At 41.2% G+C, this 26,351-nt stretch overlaps 1 protein-coding gene across 1 annotated transcript; it reads left to right on the forward strand.

The window, feature by feature from the left end:
• Nucleotides 1-430: 430 nt before the first annotated feature.
• On the forward strand, nt 431-26,351 carry TRUB1 (TruB pseudouridine (psi) synthase family member 1; the record flags this gene model as incomplete). Its single annotated transcript, XM_010157458.1, has 7 exons — nt 431-523; nt 3,342-3,397; nt 16,321-16,402; nt 21,965-22,037; nt 23,306-23,445; nt 24,559-24,615; nt 25,819-26,351. Coding segments are annotated over 7 exons (716 nt in total), but the record flags the coding sequence as incomplete, so codon positions are not given.

The following is a 26,351-nucleotide window of genomic DNA, read 5'->3' on the forward strand; positions in this document are numbered from 1 at the left end:
GGGCTGCATGCATGAGAATAAATGTGACCCATTACATGGAACTAAATTCAAGAATTGCTCAGATTATGTAGCGTAACATTTGTGTATAATAGATGATTTCAGGGACTCTGCTGCTAGTTCTTGCATGCTTTTTTGATGAAACTTCACAGGTGAATTGTCCACCAAGTTTTTCAGTAGTGTTTTCTGAATATCTGTTTGTAATGGTACATAAGACTTGATTAGAGTCTAAGTGAAAATAGCTTGCAGATTGTTTGAGGTTGGGAATAGGTCTACGTGAATGATTGGTCTTACTCAGTAGAGCAATTTCTGCACTACTAGTTCATAGTTTAAATAATTGATTTTTACCTTCTTTAGCATTCTGGGAATATGTGCTGTTTTTCCTGTGTTCTGAGGTTATCCTATAATGCTTCCTTTCAATTTATTTTTGCAGAAGCTGGCGTGCAAACAAATGGGAACAAAAGAAACCAGGTTTTGAAGATTGGACATGGTGGAACTTTGGACAGTGCAGCGGCAGGAGTTCTGGGTAATGGAAAAATATAAATATAGTCATCAAAAGATGATTTTAGGAAACAATTTTCATGCCTACATGAAATCAGAGGTGGAAGAACAACTTGGGATACACATGGCAGGCTTTGTGGTTTTGTGGGAAGGACGGGTTACTGTGGAAAATTTCCTCTCCTCTGTGTATACTTGTACATGCATGTAGTGTGTTTCTTAACAGAAGGCTATATCTCCCCTGCCCTAAACTCCTGAAATAATAACTTGTCGGTCATTACATGAAAATATGGGCTCTTGTGTAGTAAGCTCTAAATTACCCCAGAAATTGACGACTTTTTTAATCTAAGCTGGGGATTTATAGCCATCAAAATTTTCTAAAGTATTTCTTCTGAAACTAATGCTTTTCTGGGATTTTGAGGAAGCCTTTTTGGTTGTAATACTTGCCAAATGAAAGATGTATAAGAGCAATTCAGCTACTGCTTTTTCTGTGCTGTCAAAAAGAAGATAGTTTTTTCTTCTTGTCTTGCTTCATAAAGAAGAGTCATCAAAGAAATGTTGTCTTAATGTTGATAGCAGTACATTTATTGAATTGCTTTGTTTTATGAAGGAGCAGAATATATCAGTTGTTGGTGTTGAAAACTCAGCTCTGGGCGTGACCACTGGGCTGGTTTACTACTGTGTTACACATTTTCACTGATAGTTGTGTTGATGAGTGACGTGCAAACTACAGCTTGCTTAAATCGTAGCCTTCTAGCTCTGTCTGGCTAGAAGAAATAACAGCAATGCTTTTTTGGTATTGAAAATCAACAGGTGCAACTATGAGTATACACTGGCAGTAACTCCACTGAGTTTTGATCTAATGACTTCTCAGGGAGAGCTGTAAGGGGATGTTGTTTGCTGAGGCTGTTGCTAGTAGAGGCCTACAGGCTGGTAATTGTCTGTCTGTGTCAGCTGTGAACATTGCAGAAAGTAACATTCGTGGGCGAGAAGTAAACTCGTTATGTTCCAGTTTGCTGTGTGGCTACTCACCGGAGAATGCTGTGTGTATTGCTGAAGTGGACATTTGCCTTTTATGCAGATGTTCCCTTTGAGCATGCTACTGCTCCTTGTGGGAAGTCAACAGCATTGATCTGTGGGGAAAAAAAAAAATCACTCTTGCTTCTTAATTGCTTCTCCTACTGTTCTCTGATACCCAGCAGTCTCCAAAGCCTGCTCCTGTGGCATGACAAAAAGTACTTGGACCTGATGTGCTTGGTAAAGACAGAGAAGTGCATCACCTTAATATGCTATGGATCAATTAAAAAAAGGCCCAGGATCTTTCATTCCACTGCCATACAAAACACACAGAGAAAAATCAATGGTAGCTAGTTTGGGAAGAACAGAACCAGAGAGGAATGGGGAAGGGAATGTGCCCAGATTTCTTGTGGGTTCAGGTATGATAATGAGGAGAGAAGGAAGGACACAACAGAAACAAGTTGTTCAGAAAATGTGTGCTGCTTTTTGGCATAGGGTGGTGGGGCAGGGAGCTTCGGTTAAACCTTGTTACACTCTGTGTCGCCTTTCAGTAGCACGCATGCCACAAAAGCTGATGATTAATTGGGAAAACTGTTAGTGTTTTTAAAATTATTCTATTGAATCTCTTGACACTCCAACAAATTTCAGCTCAGTTGTTATGTTGAAGTGTCAGTGATGTCATCATGTGGCAAGAAAAGTGTTTGGTTATAAAGTTTTATCGGTGTCTTATCTGCTTTTCTCAGCTGTGTTGCAGCTCTTTCCTGTCTGGTGAATATGACAGGAACAGGCTGAACTGAAGGTACCCAGAAGCGCAAGCACAAGGGCACAGTGACTACAAATCCTCATGAGCAGGAGGAGAAATAATTGAGAATAAGAAGTAATCTAATGAGCTTCAGCATGTAAAGACTGAGAAGCAGTAGAGCCCAAGTGTTTATTTTAAAAAAGCCAAACTAGTTCCCTGTTTTGATGCTTTTGGTACTGGCTCCTGGTTAACACAAAGCTGATGTCCTGCCAGCTCCCTCAACTCCTGCAGTTTTATTGAAATCTAGGACGTGAGTCATTACATACTCCATGAGTTGTACATGAATCTAATATCCTTCCAAAATTTTCATTGTTTCCTATTTTCCTTCTCTTGTCATTGTTTCTTTGGATTGCTGTATGTGGAGAAAATCAATAGAAAAGCATATTCAAGGAAAGAACCTGGTTGTAAAAAGCTTTAAAATTAAATATAGAGTTCTTTTTCTGTCTTCTTTCATGAAAAGCTGACTGACTCTAGTTTTGCAGAATGCTGGTTTAAGACTGAAAAGGCCATACTCTGTACAAACGCAATAATGGGAGCTTTAGATTATGAAAGATTTTTGACAGAGGCAGTTGGACCTTTTGATTATTTTCCTTTCTTGCTGTAAGCCTGTAGCATAATGAAATTGTTTATCTTGGTTATATTACTCTTGGTCACTATCAACCTTTAAAAGGGCTCTTTAGTTACAGTGAAGGCTAGATTCATTATCAGTGAGCCATAGCCTTCATCAAACCAGAGGCGGCGTTAATTGCTCTATCCATTTCGTTGGTGATTAAAAGATAAATTGTTGAATTAAAGCATTTTAACAATAGGTGAAGCTTATTTATCTTCTGCGTTAGACTTTTTTCCTGTCACCAGTCTTGTGTTGTTTGAACATCAGAGGTGCTTTCTCATAGCATTGACTCTCTCTATATGCTAACAGAGCATGAAAGGCTGTTTCTGACTACCGTAGTATTTATTAATGGATGGTGTTGAAAAAGGAAACTGCAGAGCTGGTTTTCAAGTGGCCTTTCTCCTTCTGTCTTTGCAGTGGTTGGTATTGGAAGAGGAACAAAAATGCTAAGAACTATGTTGGCAGGTTCCAAGGTAAGGAGTGCTAAATTACTTGTATCAGTGGGATTTTTTGTGTCTTGGTTTTCTTTTTCTTTTCTCTTCCAATGGAGTGCTGCATCAACATATAGATATGTCAGCCATCCTCTGTGTTTAGATTAGATGTGTACTTCAGTTCCATTTTGCATTTAGTCAGAAATTTGGTGTTAAGACTTTTATGTCCAAAATGTTTATTCTAAAACCTGTTTGTCCTGGTTTTTTTTCTACAGAATGTTAGTAAAGGCCAAATTCTTTCTTTACAAGAAGATTTCTTTCTATAACTATTTAGTGTTTTTAAAAAAAAGGTGGGGGGGAAGCTAATGAAGATGGCACTGTAATGGAGGTTTTTGGGACGTAATTGTGTATGACAGTTTGGTTTTTTGTCGTTTTCCTTATGTGTAGATAACATAATTGTTATTTAGCTTGCAGTAACAGATGGTCTTTGTTTCTTTTCTCTCTTCTTAAATATCATGGGGCCTTAAGAGGAATTAAGAGTGTTTTGCATTCGTGATGGTAGCTATCATTCCAGATTGCAGCTCCTGTAGAAGGGAGCTCTACAGACACACGGGTGGGGACATGTAAGAAACCAATTTTAACAGAAGCCCTGAGGCTGCTTGAGGTAATGCAGGCTGGAGCCTTGACGATCTAGTTCATTGCTGCTTTTGGTGAGTTGCACTATGTCTTTGAGTGCACTTTAGATTTTACAACCAAACAAGTGCGTGTACTCCCAAGAATCATCTTCCTGTGTTGATTCCTTCTTTGCAAGTAAAAATCTGTGGTTTTAGCCATTATTTGTAAATGAGATGTTTAGGTAAGAATGACATGACAGATGCAGAAATCAATTAAGCCTTCCAGATTTCATCTTATACTCAGGGAAAGTCAATAGTGGGCTCAGCAAATTGATAGCCCTTCTATCCACTTTATTTTGCCATTTTTCCCATTCTCTTCTGGTCTGAACACTTAAGCTCTTTACAGGTGCCGAAGTGATAACTTGAGATAGAACTCAATTGACACGCTTCAGTTCAGCGCAAAGGAAGATAATGTGACAGACGAGAATACAACCAGGATAAAAGACATACCTGTAGAGTCTGATCCAAAACTTGCTGTAGTCAGTGTCAGTCTCTGCACTGACTGTAGGGGGTTTGCATTTGGTTTATAGGACCAGATTTCAGAGGCATCTGCTCCCTGAAACATGGTCTAAGCAGCTGGAGCTGGCTTTACAGTGGAAGTGTAAGCAGTTAGCAAGGACTTTTAACTTAAAAAATGGCATTGAGATACTTCAACTAAATTAAGTCATCATAGCTAAATGTGTGAAAATTGTTGATTTAAAAACAGGTAGAGCAATTGAATATCTCTTAAGCTGATGTTCACAGTGGAAACAGTTGTGATGGATGAAGTAGTTTCAACCTGTTTGGCAGAAGAGAGTATGCTCAGGCTCCTTGGTGACTCCACTGCGAAGTCCTGTAGTCTGTAGGATGTTACCTTGCTAGACCTTAGGCCAATAGCACAAGAAGGCTTATAGCTGCTTCTGAGGGATCAGGGAGGGGGACACAGAGGAGAAATGGGCAGTGGGGGCAGTCTGGTCAGCCACCCTGGCCTCACCCAGCCTTAGATCGGTGTAGGCTGTGGGCATGAGAGTCAGAAAGGCAGGCAGGGTTACAGCCTTATAATAGATCAGCTCTTCCACTGCAGCTGTTTGTGGGCCCTGGTGTGTGGGGGAGAGTGTGAAGTAGCTAACATCCATGCCAGGTGGCATGGTGGTCGTGAGCCTGCATTTGGAGCTTCTCTCATATCTGCTTTCCTATTTTCTACTTCCTGAGTGCCTAATTTACTGAAGTGTAAGTTGAGAGGCTTGAGGAAGTTGAAGGATCTGCCACAGGTATCTATTTGTTTTTTTGACCACACTCACAACAAAGGCTCATAATGTAGTGAGAGTTCTGACACAGATAAATCCATGACTGTCTAAATAGGTGTGAATATCGTTTTGCATCCCATGCCATGTGCTAGGAGTTTTTACTCTTATTTAATCTTTTTTTTACCATTATGGATGCTAAAGTGTTTGTTGAAGTATGATGTTTTTCTTTTGTTCCTTTTATTACTCTGAAGATTCAGATGACCTGTCTGGGCCTCTCTGGTTAGGATTTGCTGTTTGATCATAGGGATATATCTTTGTAAATAAAATAGTTCAGTCTATCATTGTTGGCAACGGAGCTATGCTGAGTGGCCAAAACGTATGTTACTGCAGTAAACTCCATATGGTGGCTCTGCCAGAGATTGGACTGCTTCTGAATTTTTCCCAAACGTTGTGTGAAACTTTCCTGACTCTGTGTGGCAGCTCTGAACATTATCACTTGATTTGCAACTTGCACACGTTATAGGAGGAGTGTTACTCAATGAGTGTAAATCTAGTTCTCCATTGGTTTGACCTCTGTATGAAATAACTCAAAACAAATAGAAATGTGCAGCCAAGGCCAATACCTACTCAGTGTTCCAGATTTCTCATTGAATTCTTAATATTTATCCAGAAATAAAAACATGTGCCAGCTGACTTAGATTTTGTTTGTTTGCTTTATTTTGTTTCACGTGTTCCAAGTGAGGGGGAAAAGCTGAATCCTCTTGGATGTGGAATTCAAATACTGAGCATTTCATACATGTTCCATAGGAGAATCATTTTTCCTCTTGTGTTCTGAGACTTGGTCTTGCTTGGGCTTTTTGCACTGCACTATTTTGAGAGAAATTGTTTTATCGTGTTTGCAAAATAAAGATACTAGTACAGGAAAACATTTCTTGCTTCATCAGTAAAATGAATGGGATGAAGGTGGAACCGAATTTTATTATGGTAAATTCTTTCTGAAGGATTCAGTCTTATGGGTGACTAGTCTGTCTGAAACAGGGTAGAAGTGATTTTTCTGCAGAGGAAATGGGTTAGAAAATGCTAGCTAGCAGCACAGTTTCCAAAGCAGTAATCCTGTTTTAAAGCCTCTCATTTACCAGAACGAGCTGTTACGTGGAAGCAATGAGGGAAATGATCAGGGAATCATCAAAGAACAAAAAAAGAGAAGAGCAATAAGCAATGAAATTCTCATTATTCTAATACTTTCCATTGGGAGGAGATGTCTTCCAACACATATGGCCTTTATTTTTAGGTGGGATAAAATGGGTTAATTGAAATTTGCAGACTTCAGTTCCATGATTTATTTGGGTATTTTTCAGTGAGATAACATCTGGGTTCACCCTAAGAGTTGAGTCACACCCGTGTGAATGAAGTCAGAACTTGGCCGACTGTCACACTGTGTTTGAAATCACTGCCTCTCGACGAGCAGAAAGGATGGGCGTATCGTTTTCATCTGAGGACGCAGCTGCTTGTCACAGGCCACATAGAATCTGAACCCCCGAGTGCTCAGTGACGTAAGAGGAGTTGCCTGAGGACTTTGAGCCGGTTGCACAGGCTTGGGCAGGGACTAGTTAAAATAGAAAATTGAACCTCAAAAGTTGTGGCTTCTCTAGAATGAAACACTTCAGAAAGAAGAATTAAAAATCACTGGATAGAGTAAAATCCAAACTGCAAATGATCATAAGGACTAGAAAGAGAACAAGATTACATATGAAGATGCATCAGTGACCTGATACGTAACACCTTTGATTTATTGTAATTGTTAAGCTTAAATTCTTAGGATTCCTGGATGGAAAATGAGTGTGTAGTTCAGTGATGAGGTCTCAGAACTTGCCAGTCACACTTGTATGAGAGAGGGCTTGCCTGAGCAGGAATTGGCTGGAATCACATGGGAGAATTTCTGAGAGCGGTGGAAGTTACTCCATGATTCTGGGTCTAGAGTTTGTATACTGCGAAATTGTGTCTCTAGAGGGCTGGCGCCAGATGCTGCGCAACAAAGTGTCCATGAAGCAGGCTGTTTCTTTACCCCCTGTAATTATCTTACTGTCCTAAAAATTAGACTTTGATTTGTATCCCTTAACTTCTCAAACAGAAAGGTTGCTGGCTTTCTCCATGAATTCATTTTTTTTGAATTAAGCCCTTCCATCTTTTGGCAGGGAGTTCAATGAATTAATAATGCATTAAAAAGCACATCTAGTAGTTCTATAAGGAGCAAAACTAATGAAGCCTTTTCTTGTGACTTTGTTTACAGCTCGTTAGACACCAAAGCCCCATGTGGACTCTTTGGTATCGAGTTATACAGTGGGGCTCCCTCTGGAGCCTTTTTCTTAGTGGAAGCTGTAATAGATTTATTTCCTCTATCTATCTGTTTTCAGGAGGCTTATAAGAACTCTGCATCGCTGAGACCTCTGTTCGTCTGCCAACATTTGTGTGTTGGCACATTAACATGCACACCATGATGGTGTAAGTGCTGTTTCTTTGGAAATCCTTATTTTCTTTTTAAAGAGCCTTGCTGTGTTAGGTTTTTTTAAATGTATTTCAAAAGCAGTTTGCACTCCGGTTCGTATATTTGAATTACGACTGCAAGAAAATTGAGTTGACTTTTCCTTTTGAAGGATTCTCTTGATGGCTTGTGCTCTTACTTTTAATCTGAAAAATTTCTTTACAGTATCACCAGCTGAGCTCTTTTCTTCATCTTGCTTTCTTTTGGAGCTGGTTAAATAAAAACTACTTATTCATACAGTGCACAGTGATGTGTTCTGTTTTCTTTTTCGTATTCTCGTATTTTTAATATTCTCTTAGAAAGGCAAGATTTGTGGGTAGTAGCAATACTTTTTATTAGACTTATTTGTATAGTGCAGAAAACTAGGCGTTTGGGTTTGAAAGCCCATTCTCAGATCTAAAATAGGAGCCATGGATCTTAAATCCAAGTGTTCTTCAGGTTTGTTTAGGGTTTAGTGAAGTAGGTATCTTAAACTACTTTTTTTCTTTCACAAATGGTCTAAATGCTTGTGAGTGTGGTTACCAGCAATTCTGGGTGGGCAAGCAGTTATAAGTAGGACCCTGAGGCTGCTCCACCCATATGGGCAACATTTCATTACCTGCTCTAAAAAATAGAGTAAAAACCAATTTATCTCCGGTGTGGGGTAGCAAGATTTTGTTTGCAACCGATCAGCCAAGCTTCCAGTCCCAAAGGGAGGGAGGCTGTCACTGCTTGCTTGATGATTCTTCAAAGCCCATCTTGCTTGCGTTCATCTGTGGTTTTAGTTGGGCTTTTGCTTCCAAATTGCAGTATTAACGTACCCAACTGTCTGTATTTGTCTTGGAGGAATCCAAGTAAAAGTGACTGTTTGCTCTTTAGCTCCTTGCCTCAGAAATTTTTCATCTTCAACACCTTCTCATTTTTCACTCTGTGGTTCATGCCCCTTTACATTCTCACACCTCCTTGTTTATGGCATCCCATCACAGCAACCAAGGGGCTGACTGAGTTTCTGTTTGTACTGAAATGGGAGCGATAACAAAAAAAAGAGTTCGCTATGTGACCTGCTCATTTAAGCAAAATGGATTGTAGCTACGCTACACAAAATGTCATTACTTTGACTCTGTTCAAGCCCAAAGAAATGATTGTTTCCTCACAAGGGAGGTAGGAGAGGAAAGAAGGAGATGATAAGGTTATCTCCTAGGGGAAGGAGAGAGCCGGGTACTTTATACGTTGTGGCATGTGAAGGGGTTAGCGTGAGGTAACGTTATAGTGTGCCATAAATCCACTATCTCTATTGAGCCCACGGTTTTCTTTCTGAACCCAGCGGAGTTATGAATTTTAGTTCCCTGGCTTGTTTTGAAAGGTGTTTTATAGGTTTCCCTTGAGGAACAGGGCTGGCAGATCGAGATGGAGTGATTGTTTTATGCGAGCTGTTAACCCATGGGCAGATGGGTGCGTTTAGCTCTTGTAGAGTGGCTAGGTGAATTCTTCCTGACGTGTAGTGGTTGCCTAATTTCACCCATTTAGTTACCTTTTTTTTGTGTTAGATGAAGTATATTGCATTGCTGAAATGTAGGTATAGGATGGAGAAGTCCTGACATTTCTGTTACATGGTATTTGTTAGGGTGTTGTGCAAACATTCAAGGAAATATTTGCACAGTGGAGTGCAAAGATGTCATGTCTGCTAATAAAACTTGTCCTACTTATGTCTGCAGTCTGTAACAGCTATATCCAAGTACCGCTACTTGGCTTGTATTTAACCGCTGCTGACACCTGAGATCAAGTTTTCACAGAACCAGAACTTTATTGTAATTCCACAGCCTGTGCGCAGAGCAGAGGAGGTTGGTTCAGAGGCCCGTCGCTGTTTATGCAAACTGAGCGTTGGTTTGTGTCCTGTGTGCATTATTTTACGTTACTGACAATGAATTTGTTGTTCTCTGATTGCCTGAGATACTAGCTAGAGATCAGTGTCAGTTTAGGAAAGCACGGGTTTCTTCCTCATTTTGTCACAAGGAAAGTGCTTATATAAAGGCTGGGAAAATGCATGAATGATGTTGGTTTTGATGTGTTTTGAGAATGTGTAGAAGGTGTTATCAAAACTTGAAGTGGTGTCTGTACAAAACAAGATGTACTGAGAGAACGTTAAGCTGGCACAGTGGAGAATGCAGGAATCGGGAAGGGCTGAAGTGTTAGCTGGATAAAATGGTCTTAAAAATGCCCCTTACGTGTTACACATTGTTTGCATCTTTAAATACTTGGTACTTCAAAACATAATAGGTTTTTAACCTGCTTTTTTCGTAACAAACCATAAAAAGAGAGGAGGCTGATGTGAGTATCTGCTCTATCCTCCCCTGCTCAGTATCCTCAAAACAAAGCTGTAGTAGAAGGAGCTGTTAAATAGTCCTGCAGTGGTACTCTTAGCTGGCTTAGCGTGCTGTGTAGTGCTTCAGTGTCTCTTATGCTAACCCCAGAGGCCTAATCTATTAATAGCCCAGCTTCATGCTCTATTAATATTCACACTTCTTCTAAACTGTTGGAGACTGCACCTATTGTGCTGCAGAGGCTCTTTCCTCCAAAAATGCAGAATATTTTAAGAGCATGCTCTAGTGTGATTTTTCAGTTCTTCCATTCGCAAGGTCAGTGTCGCCTTCTTTCCTCTTGACCTTTCCACAGCTGTGTATGTCTGCTACATGCACCGTTCTTGCTTGCGTTCATTAACAAAGGAGAATCAAGGCTGAAACGCACCAATAAAAATGATCACAGGAAGAAAAAGAGATACTAACAGATTTAAACTAGCCATTCTGCATTGTTTGCTGCAGTGTTCCTTTAGAGTAATTTGGAGATGCTTTTAGCACTGCCTGTTAGAATTTACTGCCTCTTCACCTCAGCAATGTCTTTGAATTCCCTTAAAGGCTTTCATGCATTCCATTTTATTTGTCAGTTTAGATGTACCTATAAGGTCTTACCCCTCTGGAAGGACTGTCTGATATTTCTGGGCAGAGAATTATGAATTTCCTTAAAACTCTTTCTGAGATAGAAGCTGAAGGTCATCTTTGTTTATTTTGTATAATCTGTAGTGTAGATGCTAGAAGACAGAATGTGGAAACAAGTAAAGAACAGGTATTAAAGCTGAAGGTGAAATTTAAGAGCCAACCTGAGATACTTTGGTGAGTGTGGTAAGTTCCCACAGGGAGCGAGTGTCAGGAAGGTTTGCATAAAGGGACTGTGGGGTACGAGCAGCCACTTTGCACGTTAGTCTGCATCCCCTCCTGGATGCTGTGAGCCTCTGTTGTGCTTATAAGTGATGTGTGGCCATGGTGCTGTTCCGGGTCACCTAGTGTCCTGTTACTGATTGCTCCCTCACCTGCTCCCTGTCTAACACCAAAATCTAACCTTGCTACAGCTTCTAGCTACCACCTTAAAGCTTCTCTGAACTCAAGGTAGAGTATCTTCTGTGGGTTCCCCTATTACAGGTGGTTCTGGTCCTTCACACTGAAAATCTAGTCACCCTGTATGTTTGAACTTTTAAAATAAGCTGACATAAGAGGTCAGAAAATCCTGTTAGCCCAAGAGTAAAGATCAGATAGTTCTTCAGCAATGACAGTACAATTACAGCATCTAGCAGTAAATAAAATTTAGTGCAGGCTTAGCACAAAGTCAGCTTTTTCTTTGAGGAGAAAAAAAATGAATGGTAGAGAAGTTGTAATGTTTGTGTATATTAAGAGGACATGTTTGGTGTTTGATAATTTTGAATTTGCTCTATTGTAAAATATGGAACTCCTCCCTCATCCTGCAGCCTTTATTTGCCTCTGTGCAACCTGCTTTTAAGAGATTAGGGCTCTGTGCTTTTAATGTATTGGAATCTGCTTAGTGAGAGTGCTTTGTTTTGGAAAAGAATTGAAACTATGGCAACCCTCGGGTTTTTTCCAGCTTATTTGTCTACCTCGTGTACTCCTCTGGTTTGGTGGATGATTAGCATACTGGAAAGCACTGGTAGCTGCTACTGTTATACAAACAGCAAATACAAGTTATGTAAATATTAAATCCAGAGCACCCTAGTTGTGCTTTAGAAATCATTACACACAAGCTGCATGTTGCTGTAAAACTGAGAGTTTAAGGCCTCCTCACTGTTTCAGTGGCCTGAATGTAGAAAAAGGTAAGTGCTCGCACCAAGCGCGCAGGCTGAACGGGTCAGGCGCAGGCACTAATGCTGATCAGTGCTTGCCTGCTGTGTGCTCACTCTCATTTCGCTCAGGTTCTCCAGGGCACTGGTTGTGTGTGTTTGTTTTATGTTCCCTCAACCTTGTCAGCCACACGCAGACACCATTTTACATAAATTGAATTTCTGTTTCTGTTGAATGAGGCTGCTTTTTCCCAGCTTTCAGTCTTTAGTCTAGGGGACTGTAGCTGTTATTTATTTATTTTCCTTTTACACTTCTGTGTTCAGTTGGTGCTGTGATTAGAAAATGGGTCATCCTCGGATGAACCCTTATGAACTGCCTCTTCCAGAGAGCTTGCTTGCCTGGGAAATTCTTGCAGTGGGAGCCATCTTCAAATCTTCCTGACAGCTACTAGTGACCTTATTTCATAATTACTTGTGTTTCTGTCTAGCTCTTCCAAAGTGTTGCTTCTCCATGTTTGAAAAAGCTTTTAAAACATGTTATAATTTAAGATTTCAAGTCTCTGGCTTCTTTCCAACTAAAACTTTGAATTAACAGTTAAAACTGAGAAGCTCCATTCCATGGTCTGTCTGGCATTTGCGCTGATAAGTGGGACAGACATGCCTGGCTCTCAGCCCAGGGGCTTCAAGCTTCGGGAGCCCCCCCGGGTGGGTTGTGCAGCTAATAGCTATGCTGGCTGTATGGCCCCTCTAGCAGGGGAGATTTCTTATTCCTTCTCTTCCTCCTTTCACAGTTAAATATGTATACCGATAAAGTCTTGCCGCCTTCTCTCTTTTTATGGTTATACTTTCCCTTTCTGCGTTAGTATAAGGATTTCTCTGAAATCGGGTGTGAAATAAAAAAGCCAAACGATAGTTATTCTTTTACTAAAATGTTATTGTAAACATCATACAGTGTTTGACTGTGCCCTGTGGTTGTGACTCTAAAACAAAATTCCACTTCCCGAGATCTGTCTGATTGATTGGAGGGTTTGTAATTTGTTTCTTAGGGGTTCCCTGTAATTCTGTTCTTTCTCCAGTCCTGGATTTTATGGCATGTTTCTTTCTAGTCACGGGTATGGTAATACATGTGTGGCTGCTGGGGAACTTTCCTGTCTTTCTGGTCTCGTTGAGGTTGAATCCACAGTGTCCTCCAGTCTGTGTGTCAGTTTTTGCATCACATCATCACTGAGACAGCGCGGTGGCTTGTCACTGTAAAGCATTGTAAGGCTGTCTCCTCGCTCGTGTGAGTGACGGAGTTGCTTATATTTGAGGGCTTCTGATCACTTTGCTGCCTTTTGTTTCAGTTGCCGTAACGTCAAGAAAATGGTTTTCTAGACATCTGAGAGATGTAGCCATTCCCTAACGCAGGATAGCTTTGGGCAGGTCTGTATGCCCTCGGGGCTCTCGCACTGTTGGCAGCTGGGAGCCTCTGCTTTGGGACCATGCTGACCTCAGAAGTTGGGATTCATACTCCATTCTGCAATGCTTTGAAGGCGTGACTGGGAGTGCTTGATCATAGAATCATAGAATGGTTAGGGTTGGAAGGGATACTTCCTTCCAGCTGGTTGATACTGCCTTTCAGTGCGCTGCACTTGCATCTTGTGGAATCCCGTAGGGAAGCTGGGGTGCTTTTCATCTTTGAGTGGTTTAGGTCCTGGTCTTGAGATGAGCAGGGGGCAAGGACGCAGGGGCTGTTGATAGGCACAGTGTTCTCTGACAAGCTGCCAGCGTAGGGACGTTTCCTCGCACAGCCTGAGCTTGCTAGGCTTTTCCACTGCCTGCAACACCTACTAGCTTGCTTATTTTGTTTCAGGTCAAGTGAGTTGAAGGCAGTATGGTTGTGAGCAGTTGCTGGCTGTGTTCCTGCAGTGATGTGTAATTTAAGAGTACAGGAAGAGTGCCCCTAGATGTATTTTATAAAACTGAAGAAATAAATGATTGCCAACACAGGTGAGAAAAGGTCACCAAAGACTTATTAAATGACTCAGAATCCATTGGGTGCTTCTGAGGGTAGTGTGAGTTGGAGTCTGAAGAGAGTTAATGCTGAAATTTGACACAAAATGTGAACAACAGTAGATTAAGTTCTGGACTCTCATGTTACCTTCTACAGCCTCCAGGTCCTGCACACTAACAAAGGGGTTGTAAACCCTATTAAGTGGCTGGTAAGAATTATGATATATAATTGCAGGTACCAAAGGGCACTGACTGATCATAAACCAACTGTAATTCTTAATTTCCTGGCCTGTTACAGCCTTCCTTGTGGATTATTGCATTGCTGACTTTAGTCTTTTTTGACTCTGTAAAGGCTCCTGTAAGGAACGGGGGTTTGTGACTAACTTCTAAAGATGCTTGTTTTTCCAAATCGGATGGCTTTTGGCCCTTTTTGCAGAAATTAAAGGGGAAGTCAAGTGTAGAGATTTGCACTGTATTGTTCATACAGTTTGTGCTTACATATAAGCTGGTGATACGATCCCTCTATTGCTGGGACGTCAAATATAACATGTTACTGTAAAAGCCTGCAGCAAGATAGCCAAAATCAGAAGTAAGAGGAAGAAAGTCATTCAAACTGAAGTAATATCAGTACTTTAAATTGGAAATATCTGAAGATGATGTGTGAGGTCTCAAACTTTGAGATTTAGAGTTTTAGTGAATTCCTAAATTCATTCATCATGCTAGAATGATGATCTGCTCACCTGTTTTTCCTAACCTCTGGAATAGTGTATGCTAATAAATGTTAGTTACTAAATCATTAGATGTCTTGGAGAGCAGGCAATTTTATAGTTCTAAAAGCAGATAACATACTTTAAAGTTAATTTAAATATTTGTTGTGGAGCCACCGTCTTCCATTCTTCTTTTCATTTCTTTTCCATGCATTCCAAAAGTTTGTAAACTTCAAGAATTTGATTTTAAAATGGCTACTCTTGCGGAGTTGGCAGGGGATTCAGACATCTGTAGTATTTAAGAAAAAGGTAGCCTTAATGTAGTAAGCAAAGAATATGGTTATTTTTATATTTAAGTCTGCACTCCACTGCCTCTGGTCTGACTATTCCTCACGCCACTGCCGCTGGTCTGACTAGGCCTGCTGCTTCCATTTCCTGGCAGTTGCTTGACTCAAGTGGCAAGTTGTCACTCGGAACAAAACCAGTGCATGTCTTAGTCCCATTTGGTAGATGTGATTGCTTGAGCTTGTTTTTACTTTGCATGTACATGAAAAAGGATGCATTGCATCAAAGAGTAAAATATTAGTGCTTATGCCTGTTTGGATGTGTTCCAGTAGAATTTGCTCAACCGACTTCTAGAAGATACATCCCGTTATGACTTGGTTCAAATTTGTATTAGCTCAGTTGAGAGTAAGTTAATTGAAACCTTACTGGGAATTAGGCATGTGGAACAGCTTGATTTTTCTCTCCCAGGCTATATAAATGCCTTATGTTGAAGGCTTCTGGACTTAACATAAGGCTGAGGGGATTGGGGTGGAATGGGATGGCAGTGGGTCAAACCACAGATTTCAGTACCTGAAGGTATCTCCGAACTTGACCCGAACTCATGTTACAGAGTGAGTAAAGACATGGGGCAGCTGGTTCATGGGAAGCCCTTTGTCTTATGTCCACAGCCTGGCAGTACTTAAGGCGAAAATGTGGAAGAGAAGGACATCAGGTGAAATGCAATAAGGACAAGAGTTGGCCTGGGCAAAGGTTAATTCCTTCTTGCGAGCTACAGACACATACACGGAAGAGTTCATTAGGGAACTTTGTAAGGAGAAACACTGAAACAGAAATGGTTGGAGGACCTGTGATGAGCAGAGATGTCACTTAGTGGCCTTGCACTCCTTGTGCTCGTCACAAGGTCCTCAGCAGATTCTGGATGTTCAAAACTCCAGCTTAGGCTGTTGTGTATCTCTGCATTGCATGGCAGAACTGCTGTAATGCTTTGCCTTGGAAGTGGGTGTTTCACGAGTAAAGGTCTTTGTGTTTTGTTTAATTTTAAATTGTGAAGGAACAGAAGAATTGTGTGTGAAAGGTATGCTATATACCGTGCTTCGACGGTGACATATGACACCCCACAGAGACTTTGACTTTACCACCTTATTATTTTCTTTATCGTATTGATGTGTATAGTAAAAATCAGATTCCATGTTGCTTCTTCCTGGGGTTTACTAAAACTCACATCATAGGCACATGTAATGCAGGATTTAATTTTTGTTTAGTTCCATGTCCTTTCATCTTTACTTTCACTTACCCAAAGTTCCTGAATTGACTATTCAGACAGTATTCTTCCTGTCCTGATTTGAAGTACCTGGTACTTGCAGTCTTTATTTAAAAAGGAAAAAAGAAACAACCTTGAAGACCTGACTCACTAATCTCTTTTTTTTTCCTTTCCAGAAGTACACTGCTATTGGACTGCTGGGTAAAGCTACTGATACATTAGATGCTACGGGAAAAGTAACTGAAGAAAAACCTTATGGTAAGCAGAAAGGTGTCTGTGTTTGATGTAATTTGAAGGCATAAATGGTCTCTATCATAGAAAAGGGGAGGAGATGTTTGGGACTTTGTGAATTAAGTTTAAATGTGAAATCAAACCGAGATTATTTCATCTTTGACTTTGTGGTCATGTAGTTCAGACCAGCTTCATGCAATTATGTCCAGTGCAAGTGTTGACTTCTGTTGGAGAAAAACCAAACCAGGCATTAGGTTAGGAGGGAGAAAATAGAATTGGGCAGGACTATGTAATTTAAAATCTTGGGCAGGCTAACCAATGACTTTGTGTCTAATTAAATTTTCTTATTTCGGTGTGTAGTCCCATGAGTCTTCTTGTAGTAACACCCTTCAAGGCTAGTGGAGGAATAAAGTACTTGGATCTTCCCTCTAGGATGCCCCTCTAACTACAAACTGCTCAACATAAAATGAGGATGGCATAGACTACCTTCGTATGCTCACCTACCAAATCTTGCTTTTGCTTGCAGTCTGTGTCCTAGCAACTTTAATAAATGGACTTTTCTGACTAACAGAGCACAGTGCAAGAGTTTAAGGCTTCAGAACTGATCCTGACTGTGGCTTTGTTGGAACGGACATTCCGCAATACCTGGTGAATCTTAGAAGCAGCATAGGACTAACCAGGGATATATCAAATGTGTTTGACATTAGTTCTTTTGCAGCCTGGGGAAAAAAGTAAGAAAAACCCAATAGGTACCTGGTTGCTTAGTGACCCTTACAGGTCCCACACTGTTTGTGGTACCTGGTAATAGGTACATGAAGTGAATTATCTATTTTTTCAATAGGATGATAAAAAGGTAGCCTGGATTTCACCCCTCACCCCCAATCTCCTTTCTTTTGAAGTTTTTCTGTTTGCATGAGGCAGGCGAGTGTTTCTTGTCCACATTAACTCGATGGATCATTCTGAACAGTATTATTTGCGAGGTAATGTTCTACAGGGATGTTGGATCATTTGCTGCTTCTCCAGGATCAATTCTAAGTCTCTCTCTAAGCTTCTGAGAGACTGAACGTCCACCTGGTGTTAGAATTGCCAACACTTCATGATGGTTGGAGAACACTTCCTTGGTTTTTATGTATACCTCCCAGAAAGTGGAATGCTGTGGTTCTGCTGTGCTGAGTAGTATTTGTTGTAGATGTGCTCTCATATACACTGTCAAACTTAATTTCAAGTAGATGCAACTCCTGTGGTCAATTAACATTAAAAAAAACCAAACAGTTTTTTTTAAACATCAGTCTTGCTTTTTTATTTTGCATTGTTTGCTGCAGACAGAATTGGTGGCACTTTCGTGCGGGTTTCTTTCACTGGCAGCTCTCGTTATAGTAGTTCCCACCTCTGCACCACCTCCTCTGTTATGGTGCTTTAGCTTTCTTCTAGGCTGTGTGATTGGGGAACTGATTTGAGTTAAAAACACCTGCTTTTTTGGAGTTGCTTATCTGTGTAAACTGAGAGCAGTTGCGTGATGGAGTTCATCGGGTGATCCCGTGAAGAGCGAGCAGTGCAGTTTTGGGTGCTGGACAGAGTTTCCTTTTGCTGAAGCCGACAGCTGAAAGTAATGCTGATGGAATTGGTCTCAATTGCTTTCCAGGTTTGTGCAAATCAGTCAGATTTGAATTCTTCAGAAAGAAGAAAGAGAGAATAAGCATATTCCTTTTTCTCCATACTACCTACATATTTTTTATTTCCTTGCTTCCTCATTTTCTGATAAAGCAGGTGTTTCTCATCTTTGCCAGTGGCTTCTCCTAAGCATCTCCACGATTCTGGGTGGCCCACCATCCCTGATCCCAGTTAGTAACTCCAAGTTACTCAGAAAATTTGAGCTGAATTTCAACTTTCCTTTGACACCTGGAAGAATCCTGGGAGAAGCAGCACATCTGCTAGGAAATATAAATCCTGCAGTGCCAGCAGCATCTCGGGCTGGGCCTTAGCACAGAGAAAAGGCACAAAAAGAGCCTGCAACATACACAGAACTCTTCTTGTGGTTCAGTGGAGTCATTCTGCAGGCCCTTTCCTCTTGAAAGTTGTGTGCTGCATTAACTATAAGAAAGTGTTACGTTTTAGTCCTCAATGTGTCCCTGGGCAGCAGTTTAATAAGCAAACTGTTGGGTATTACAGGTAGTTGCAATGAAAGGGTATAGTGAGGATTGCTCCTTGGATTTAGCTCCTCCTGAACTTCTCATAGTTTTTTGTTTGTTTCTTGCCAGACAACAAATTTGCATTTCCACTTGAAGTTATGTTATGGTTTCTTACTGCTCCCAGGCTATCAGATGCCGACTTTGGAAGCAAGTAGTGTTTCCCGTTCCTCTCATGCTTTTTAGGAACAATGATGTTTGTCACTCTTGTAATGTTTGTAACTATGCACAGCAACGTGCATTCTGAAACCCACCTACTCCCAGCTCTCTGCACTCTACATCCAGACTGGGAGAACAGAATTCAGAAGCATTTTCTGCAGGACTCTTCTGAGTATGCTGAAGTGTGTTTAATAGCACTACCTGAATAATTTGGACCGAGTAGTCCTTAGAACATTCTGCTTGTCTGTTTGCAAATAATTTGTGCTGAGCCAGACGGAGTCAAGGTCATGAGCCATAGTTGTGTTGGACCATCATGGATATTTCTTGTCTTCTCTTTTGATGTAGTTCATTAACAAGCGCAGGGCAGCATCACCCTTCAGTGGAGACTTCTCGAGGTTGTGGCACAATTGGCACCTTTAGGTTTGGTAACTTCATTTGATTATAGCAGGAAAATCGATCAGCGGTCACCAGTGTTCAGAAGCACAACTGCGCTTGAAAATTTTCATGGTAGAAGTTAACAGGCTTATACTAAATGTTTTGAGAAGCACTGGAGGCCAGAAGTTTTGGGTGCTTTGGGATCCTTGTAGGATCGCAGGGAATGGTCCACTGGAAGAAGTCATGTAACTGCATTGTCAGTCTGAAGGCTGAGGGAGAAACTCAGCAGTGTGGAGTTGAATGTATCCCAAACAGTGTACTTGCAGGACAGGTACAGTCATTCTGTTCTAGGTGAAGGCTGTTGTTACTCCCGGGGACTGGGTACAATCTGCGCTAAATCATTGTGAAGCGAGGTGGCAGCCTCCACACCCTGCCCTGGATGGACACAGCTACAGTTTTAAGTCCGGTTGCTAGCTAAAACGGACGGTCTGTGATACAGCAGATGAGGATATTTGGTATTTACAATGAGGGTGTTGGGAGGAGTAGGCTAATTCTTGGTAGCAGGGGCAGAAACATCTGTCAACCCTGTACTGTCAGGGAGGGGAGAAGGGAAGTCATATGGTGAAAGTCTGGAACGCTTGATGCTAATTAGCTTTTATGGGTATGTTCCTATCTCATGCTTGATGGAGTGTTGAGTCCCAGTGCTGCCCTAAACGTGCTGACCAGACAAGCTGCCAACCTATTAAACCCAGGCCCACAGCCGGGTGAGAGACCGGCGGGCCAGGGGCTTGAAGGGGAGCGGTTCTCTGGGGCAGTAGGACTGCGTTCTCCCACCTCTGCTGTGGTGGAATGACTGTGGGAGCTGAAAGGTGCTGGTAGAGCTGGTTCACAGTGTGGGCTGTGTGCCCTGCAGGGCCACAAGTCCTAACTGATGCCTGGGACAAAGACAGAATTTAGTCATAGTGAAACTGTGTTTAGGATGAGACTAATAGTACATACTTTATGACTGAGGGCTGGATGAAAGCTCCACCAACTTATGTGTTGTTCTGGGAGAGGGCAGGTATCCAATACAGTCCATCAATGCAAAGGCTGTGCATGCTGGAAAAAAAACCCCAAACAACAAAGCACAGCACGTGGTTTTTATGTGGTTTTAGGTTTTCAGAATGTGATACTAGCCAGCTTGTGCCACGATGTATTGCAGAAGGCAAATAGTATTTATTCTAGATCTTAGTAAACTCATCTGTAAATATTTACTTTGATAATACACCATGCAACTTTGTTTGTTAATGGCTTAATACATCACAGAATCACATGGGGATTTTTTTTCTCGAACAGATTGTCTATAGCATGAGTGATTTCCTCAGAGGCTGGATGTAACCTCTCAATCAGGGGAATATGAGATCAGAGCAGGAACTGAATTCGGGTGTCTCATTAAATGCTTTAGCCACAAATGCAGTTTATGGGGGGAAAAATTGAAGGAGAACCCCAACTATATTTATGCTTAGATCTTAAATATTAAATTCTAGCCTGAAACAACCTGTGTGACAGGTTCAGTGGCATAGAGCTGGGTCATGCTAACTTTCTGCCATGTAGGTTTGTTGTGATGCGTTGCTGAACTAGAGTAATACAGAAGATTTGAAATAACCATGTAAGAAGCTCTTCAGGAGAAGACCCAGCCTTGCTCTACCATTGATTTTGTCGTTCCTGCCCCGTGTTCTGATGTACATTGGGGTGTCAGCATCCCTGGCTGCCTTTTGTACCTTGTAACCTTGCTGTTAATGACGCTTCTTGAGACTGCTGCTGGGGCCTAGGGACAGTGTCTGCTCTTGAGGCCTCAGAGTGTGTTTTGTAGAGCGAGGTACCACACTGTTATCTTCTAAAGCTGCTGTGGAAAGAAGCCTCTTTTCTTTAACTTCTATTTTGTAAGGCCTACAACTAAAGGTCTGTTCCAAAACATAATGAAGGCTCCAGAAATAAATTTGGTTGGTTTATGTTCCAAGATGTTGTTGACTTAGCAGGATGATGCTAATTGAATATAACTTAAGAAAAACAGGACTGGTCAATTCCTAGACAGTAGAAATACACTGAAGTGCATTGTGATTACAGATCTTACGTTTGTACCCTCTAAACAAATTGAGGATGAATGTCATCTCTATTGAATAGCATTTCAAAGGACCAGTGGATTAGCTACTTAGGTTATAGCCTTCTAATAAAAGTAGGACAGATGTGTATGAGTACTTTGAAAAGGGAGTAGATTGCCTAAAGCAGCTATCTTTCTTTTACAGGATTTCTTCAGTAAAACTGCCTTACTTAATATATAACAATGCCCTGGTGTGCATTTGCAGGTTAGTTGCTTGATACAGAAATTTGATGTGCTGTTCCAGATGCGGTCTTTTCTTCACTAGAAAAAAACCCTCAATGCTGTTGTTCTCTGATCTGTTTTATTTTTCCCTGCGGTGAGGTACTCTCTTTAAGAGGCGTTGCCAAGGTTAGATGAGCATTTTATTCTTTTTGGTCCTTCAACAAAAATTAGAATAGGACAAATTTTGTAGTTTTGGCATAGTTCCCAAGAAAAATGAATTTGCAGTCCCAAGAGAGAGAAATTGCAAAAGACGACTGTGTAGATTGGGTTTTGTGCCCTTCTGAAAGTGTCCAGACTGTCTTAATCACCTTGGACAGTTTGTTCCACTCTTTTTATGATAATTCACACTCCTACCTACATTCTGATTTTCTCTCTTTGGTGTTTTTCACCGAGTCTGAATTCAGATGAGAGGAAACTCTTATTTGTACCTGTTTGCAGAACGCGATTGATGCCGTCAGTGCCGTGTGAATAATCCGTGCTAACATACTTGCTGTTTTCTTTCTACAGACCAGGTAACAAAAGGAGATCTTGAAAATGTGCTGCAGAAGTTCACAGGGGATATAATGCAGGTTCCTCCACTGTAAGTTCCACAATATTCAGACACTCTTGGCATTGTGCTCAGCTGTCAGGACTTGCTAACACAAGTCAGTTCTCTCGGAAATAAAAAGACACATTTTGGCAAGAGGGTGGATGCAAGGCAGTCTGAGGAGTTTAGTATTTGCAGCTGTAGGCCATGCCCGTTGGAACATTGAGCACAAACGGGGACCTGGAGCCTGAGGGTTTTTTGGGTAAGTGTAAAGTAGCAAAGCAGTCTTAAACAGCTTTGCAGAACTTGGTGACTTCTGTCCTGTCTTCCAATTAGAAAGTAAAGCTCCTAGTCTTTAATTTTTGTTGTGGGGTAAGGGGAGGCTTACTGACATCTGCATGAAAGTGCCTGAAATGACTTCAAATCAGTTTTCTTAAAACTTAGAGTATGAATGAGTGATTAGTGACTGAGCTGCTGTAGCGTAGCAAATTTCTTGTAGTCAGGTGAGCCATAGTAGCTGGCAGTGTGCAAGCACTTAGCTTGTGACAGATGGCTTTTATGGTGGTTTAAGCTAACACACTTTCCTTTGCATTTGCGACAGGTTGGTTACAGTGATTGCAGTGCGAGTCCTGTAGGGTCAGTGATTCAGTAGGAGTTCTGCTTTGTGTGACCTGTTTCAAATTGCCCTCTGCTAATTTCAGCAAGATCTTTTTTGGTTTTTCTATGGTGATCTTTCTGACAAAACCAAAGTTGGAGCTTTGGATAGTTTCATGTAATTTTTTTTTTTTTTTTTGGTTCTGTAGTCATCCCCTAAACACCTTAGAACAAGGCTGTGGAACGTGGCAGTTGCTGTTCCAGGAGGACCCTGGTGTGAGATGAGTAAAAGTTCAGGGCAGAATCACAGGAGCTGCCTGAGTGGCTCCCAGGGCTCAGCTCAACATAACAGTGAGCAGAGTACGCGCTGCAGACTTCTGAGAAACAGGATGTTAGCGGCAGCTGCAAGTGTTGTACCCCTTAGAGAAACCCTTTGTTTTCATAAACTACAAATTGAGTGATGAAACACTTAAATCTGTGCAGCAAGAGGACCATCTCCTGTTTTCCAGTTTATATAGCTGCTGGTAAATGAGATGATTCTGTGTCCAATGGAAGCACTTGGCTGGTGGGTTTTTTTGTTGTTGTTTTTTTTTTTTTGGTGAGCCCTTGGAGAGGATTAGAAGTGTAAAATGTGTGCCACTGCAGTACAGTATTAACAGGATCTGGAGAATGAGAAGCTTGTTCTATTGCAACCGTATGACACACATTTTCCTGCTCTATCTGATCAGTTATTCTGCTTTGAAGAAGGATGGAGAAAGGCTATCAACTCTGATGAAGAGAGGAGAAGCAGTTGAAGCAAAGCCTGCTCGCGCCGTCAGAGTGTACAGCCTCTCTCTCCAGCAGTTCCAGCCACCACTGTTCACGCTGGGTAAAGGCCAAAGATTATTACATAGAGTGATGCTCCCAGCTTGTTAGTGTTTATTTACACTCAGAATGGGACTAAGATACTGAAATGGGTTTTATTTCCCTCAGCTACTTACTTTGGTGTGACCCCCTATGCAGACTTTCACTTTACAGTAAAAGCTCTGTATTTTGGTTTTAAGTTAAGCTGATTATGTATAATCTTTCTGTGAGGGAAAATTCTGAGAGGCTGGTCAGGGGATTATTTGCATCTGTCCATGATTTCGCAACCTCCAGCTCACTCCTTTCTCAGATCTGCTTACTCCACTCTGCCCATTCTTAGACCTGGATGCCCAGACCTGCTGGCATCTCTCCCAGGCCCAGTATCAGTTGCTGTCAGGCTCCTTCTCGGTTGAGGACGCAGGATCTTATCCTTCCTTCTGTCATACATGAGGAAACTTGGGTAGTACATTAGGCAGCACATTAATAAATAAACCAGAAAGACTGTCGTGAATGTTTGATGCTCCTGTGAGGTGAAGATAATGTCTTGCATTGATCAGCTACTTAGCTGACCCATCGCTTTCTGACAAACCAGGCGGTAGATGAGGAGCAGGTATGAGTGGCAGGACTCAGCGCTGCGTTACTTCAGCGCTTCCTTCACGGCTGGGTGACTAGCAGCTGATGGCTGGCAGGGGAGGAAGGGAAGGGCTGAGAGCACAGAAAAAGTTAAAGGTGAATTTTAAAATATTCTTGGAGCTACCTGTATGCCGTATCTTAAAAGCATTGATAGTCACTTTAGACTCTACTTGTAACAACTTGTTTTCATCATTAGAAACATGAAAGAAGCTTCTGAAACCGTAGAAATGAATAAGACTGAAGCATTTGTTAACATACCACAGCAAGTACTTAATTTCTAGTGAGTTAGTTCGGTTGCCATTGTATTTGCTTTCCCTCCTGTCTAGCTTAGCAATCTCACCCGCACATATGTTACAGGATGAATAATTGATGTTGCATCCTATAAATATTTTATCACTGACTTGTTTGCTTAGCGCATTTTTACACTTGTGTGGGGGCACGGTTTCTAGGTAGAGTGGATTTCACATTGCACTGGCAACTTACCATGTCACTGTTCACATTCCAGATGTTGAATGTGGTGGTGGCTTTTATGTCAGGAGCCTGGTCAGTGACATTGGCAAAGGTAGGCATGAAAAAAACCCTGGAATGAATGAATGTGTCTGTTCAAGGAATGTGTTCAAGGAATGAATGTGTCTGTTTATGGAAAAACCCTGTCGTGTTCTGTGTCTCCAGTGACCAGCCCTATGCCCTATTTTGCAGAATTGTAGCGCTGTCGCTTGTTTTTATATACCAAGGTATTTTCCTTGGGAGAGTGGGGGAATGAAGGCTCAAGAATTGCCAGAGGACCTTGGGGGCTGAGGGATAAAAATGGAGGAAGTAATAGTGCTGAGTAAGGTAATAGAAGGCAAGGTGGTTTGGTTTTTTTTCCCCCTCTTCCATATAAGGTAACTCAGATGGAGGGTGAGAAGAAGGAGATACTGTCTTTTTAAACGTTATTCATCACATTTTGAAAACAGATTGCACAGAACATTACCATGCACATAATAAACCCTATCTGCTGGAAAGACTTTGTGATGATTTTTCTGGTGTTTTCTTTCTCCTTTACCTGAACTGTGGATGGCTTTGCTTTCCCATAGGGTTATTTGTCTTGTGCTCTGTATCTATTAAACTGCATGATGGAGAACCGATAATCCATTTCAAATTTTTTTTAAATCATACTTTTGCAGATGAAGAAAGCAAGTGATGTGGGTTAACCCTATGCATTTCAGTGGTGTTATTTGTCAGTGTGGTTGCTGTTATGTTTTGTAGCCTCTCATTACGTAATTCTGCTTTTCTGGTATTTATTTAACATAGCAGGGCATTTTTTAGTATTTTTTATTTTTCCTTTATCATAGTTTTTATCATTTTGATAGGCAGCACAGGATAAAAATGTCAATCCTTTGTGAAGGCAAGAAGTGCTAAGCCCTCAAAGTCTGTGGAAAAACAGTCCATGGTCTTCTAAGTCACTCATGAACACAGAATGTTCTGCTCACGTCTTACGACATTATTTCCTCTCTCTTAATTCTGACTGGAATCTGGAAATCCTTTTGACAACTTTCTGTCAGGTTTTGAACTCTTTACTACACTGAAGATCTATTGAAATCAAATTAATTCCTTGGCTCAGATTTAAGAAGATATAAATGAGTGATAAATCCTCATGAACTTGCTTCTCAGACAAAGCAGAATAACGTAGAAGGCTACATGTAAAAACACATTTGAAATGAGTTGGAAATAGTTTAACTTGACCATGCACTTTTTCTAAATCCTCTTCTCTCGTTTACTGTAGAACTCTCTACCTGTGCCACTATGCAAGAGCTGACCCGGACCAAACAAGGGCCCTTTACGCTAGAGGAGCATGCCCTTTCTGAAGAGAAATGGACAATTGATGAAATTGCACGATCCTTAGAGCATTGCACGTCTCTTTTCCCGGGAGAGCCATCTCATAAAAAATTGAAGACACAGCATCCTGGTGAAACTGCTGTGAGCTGCGAAGATAAGTGATAAGTTGGGTCAAGGAAAAAGACTGAATGATTGAGACATTTTAAAATTGGATTGGGATTGTCTTGCCTCCTGTGTAAATTTACAGGCCTGTACTGGGAGGATGACAAACTGCAGTGCAAGAAGAATCGTTCTTTTGTTTTCTCGGGTTAAACATGCACTGAAAATATCCAGCTCTTGCTGTTTCCTGATCTATTTTCCTTCTTGCACACTGTAAATGGATCTGCCACTGATGTCAAACCTTCATAAACTTTTAAAGAACTTGTAGGGTGCAATACCAGCTGGTGTTGCTAATTCCTCAATAAAAAAATTAAAAACCTT

Source organism: Eurypyga helias, unplaced genomic scaffold (genome assembly GCF_000690775.1).
Source record: "Eurypyga helias isolate BGI_N326 unplaced genomic scaffold, ASM69077v1 scaffold9418, whole genome shotgun sequence".
NCBI lineage: Eukaryota > Metazoa > Chordata > Aves > Eurypygiformes > Eurypygidae > Eurypyga > Eurypyga helias.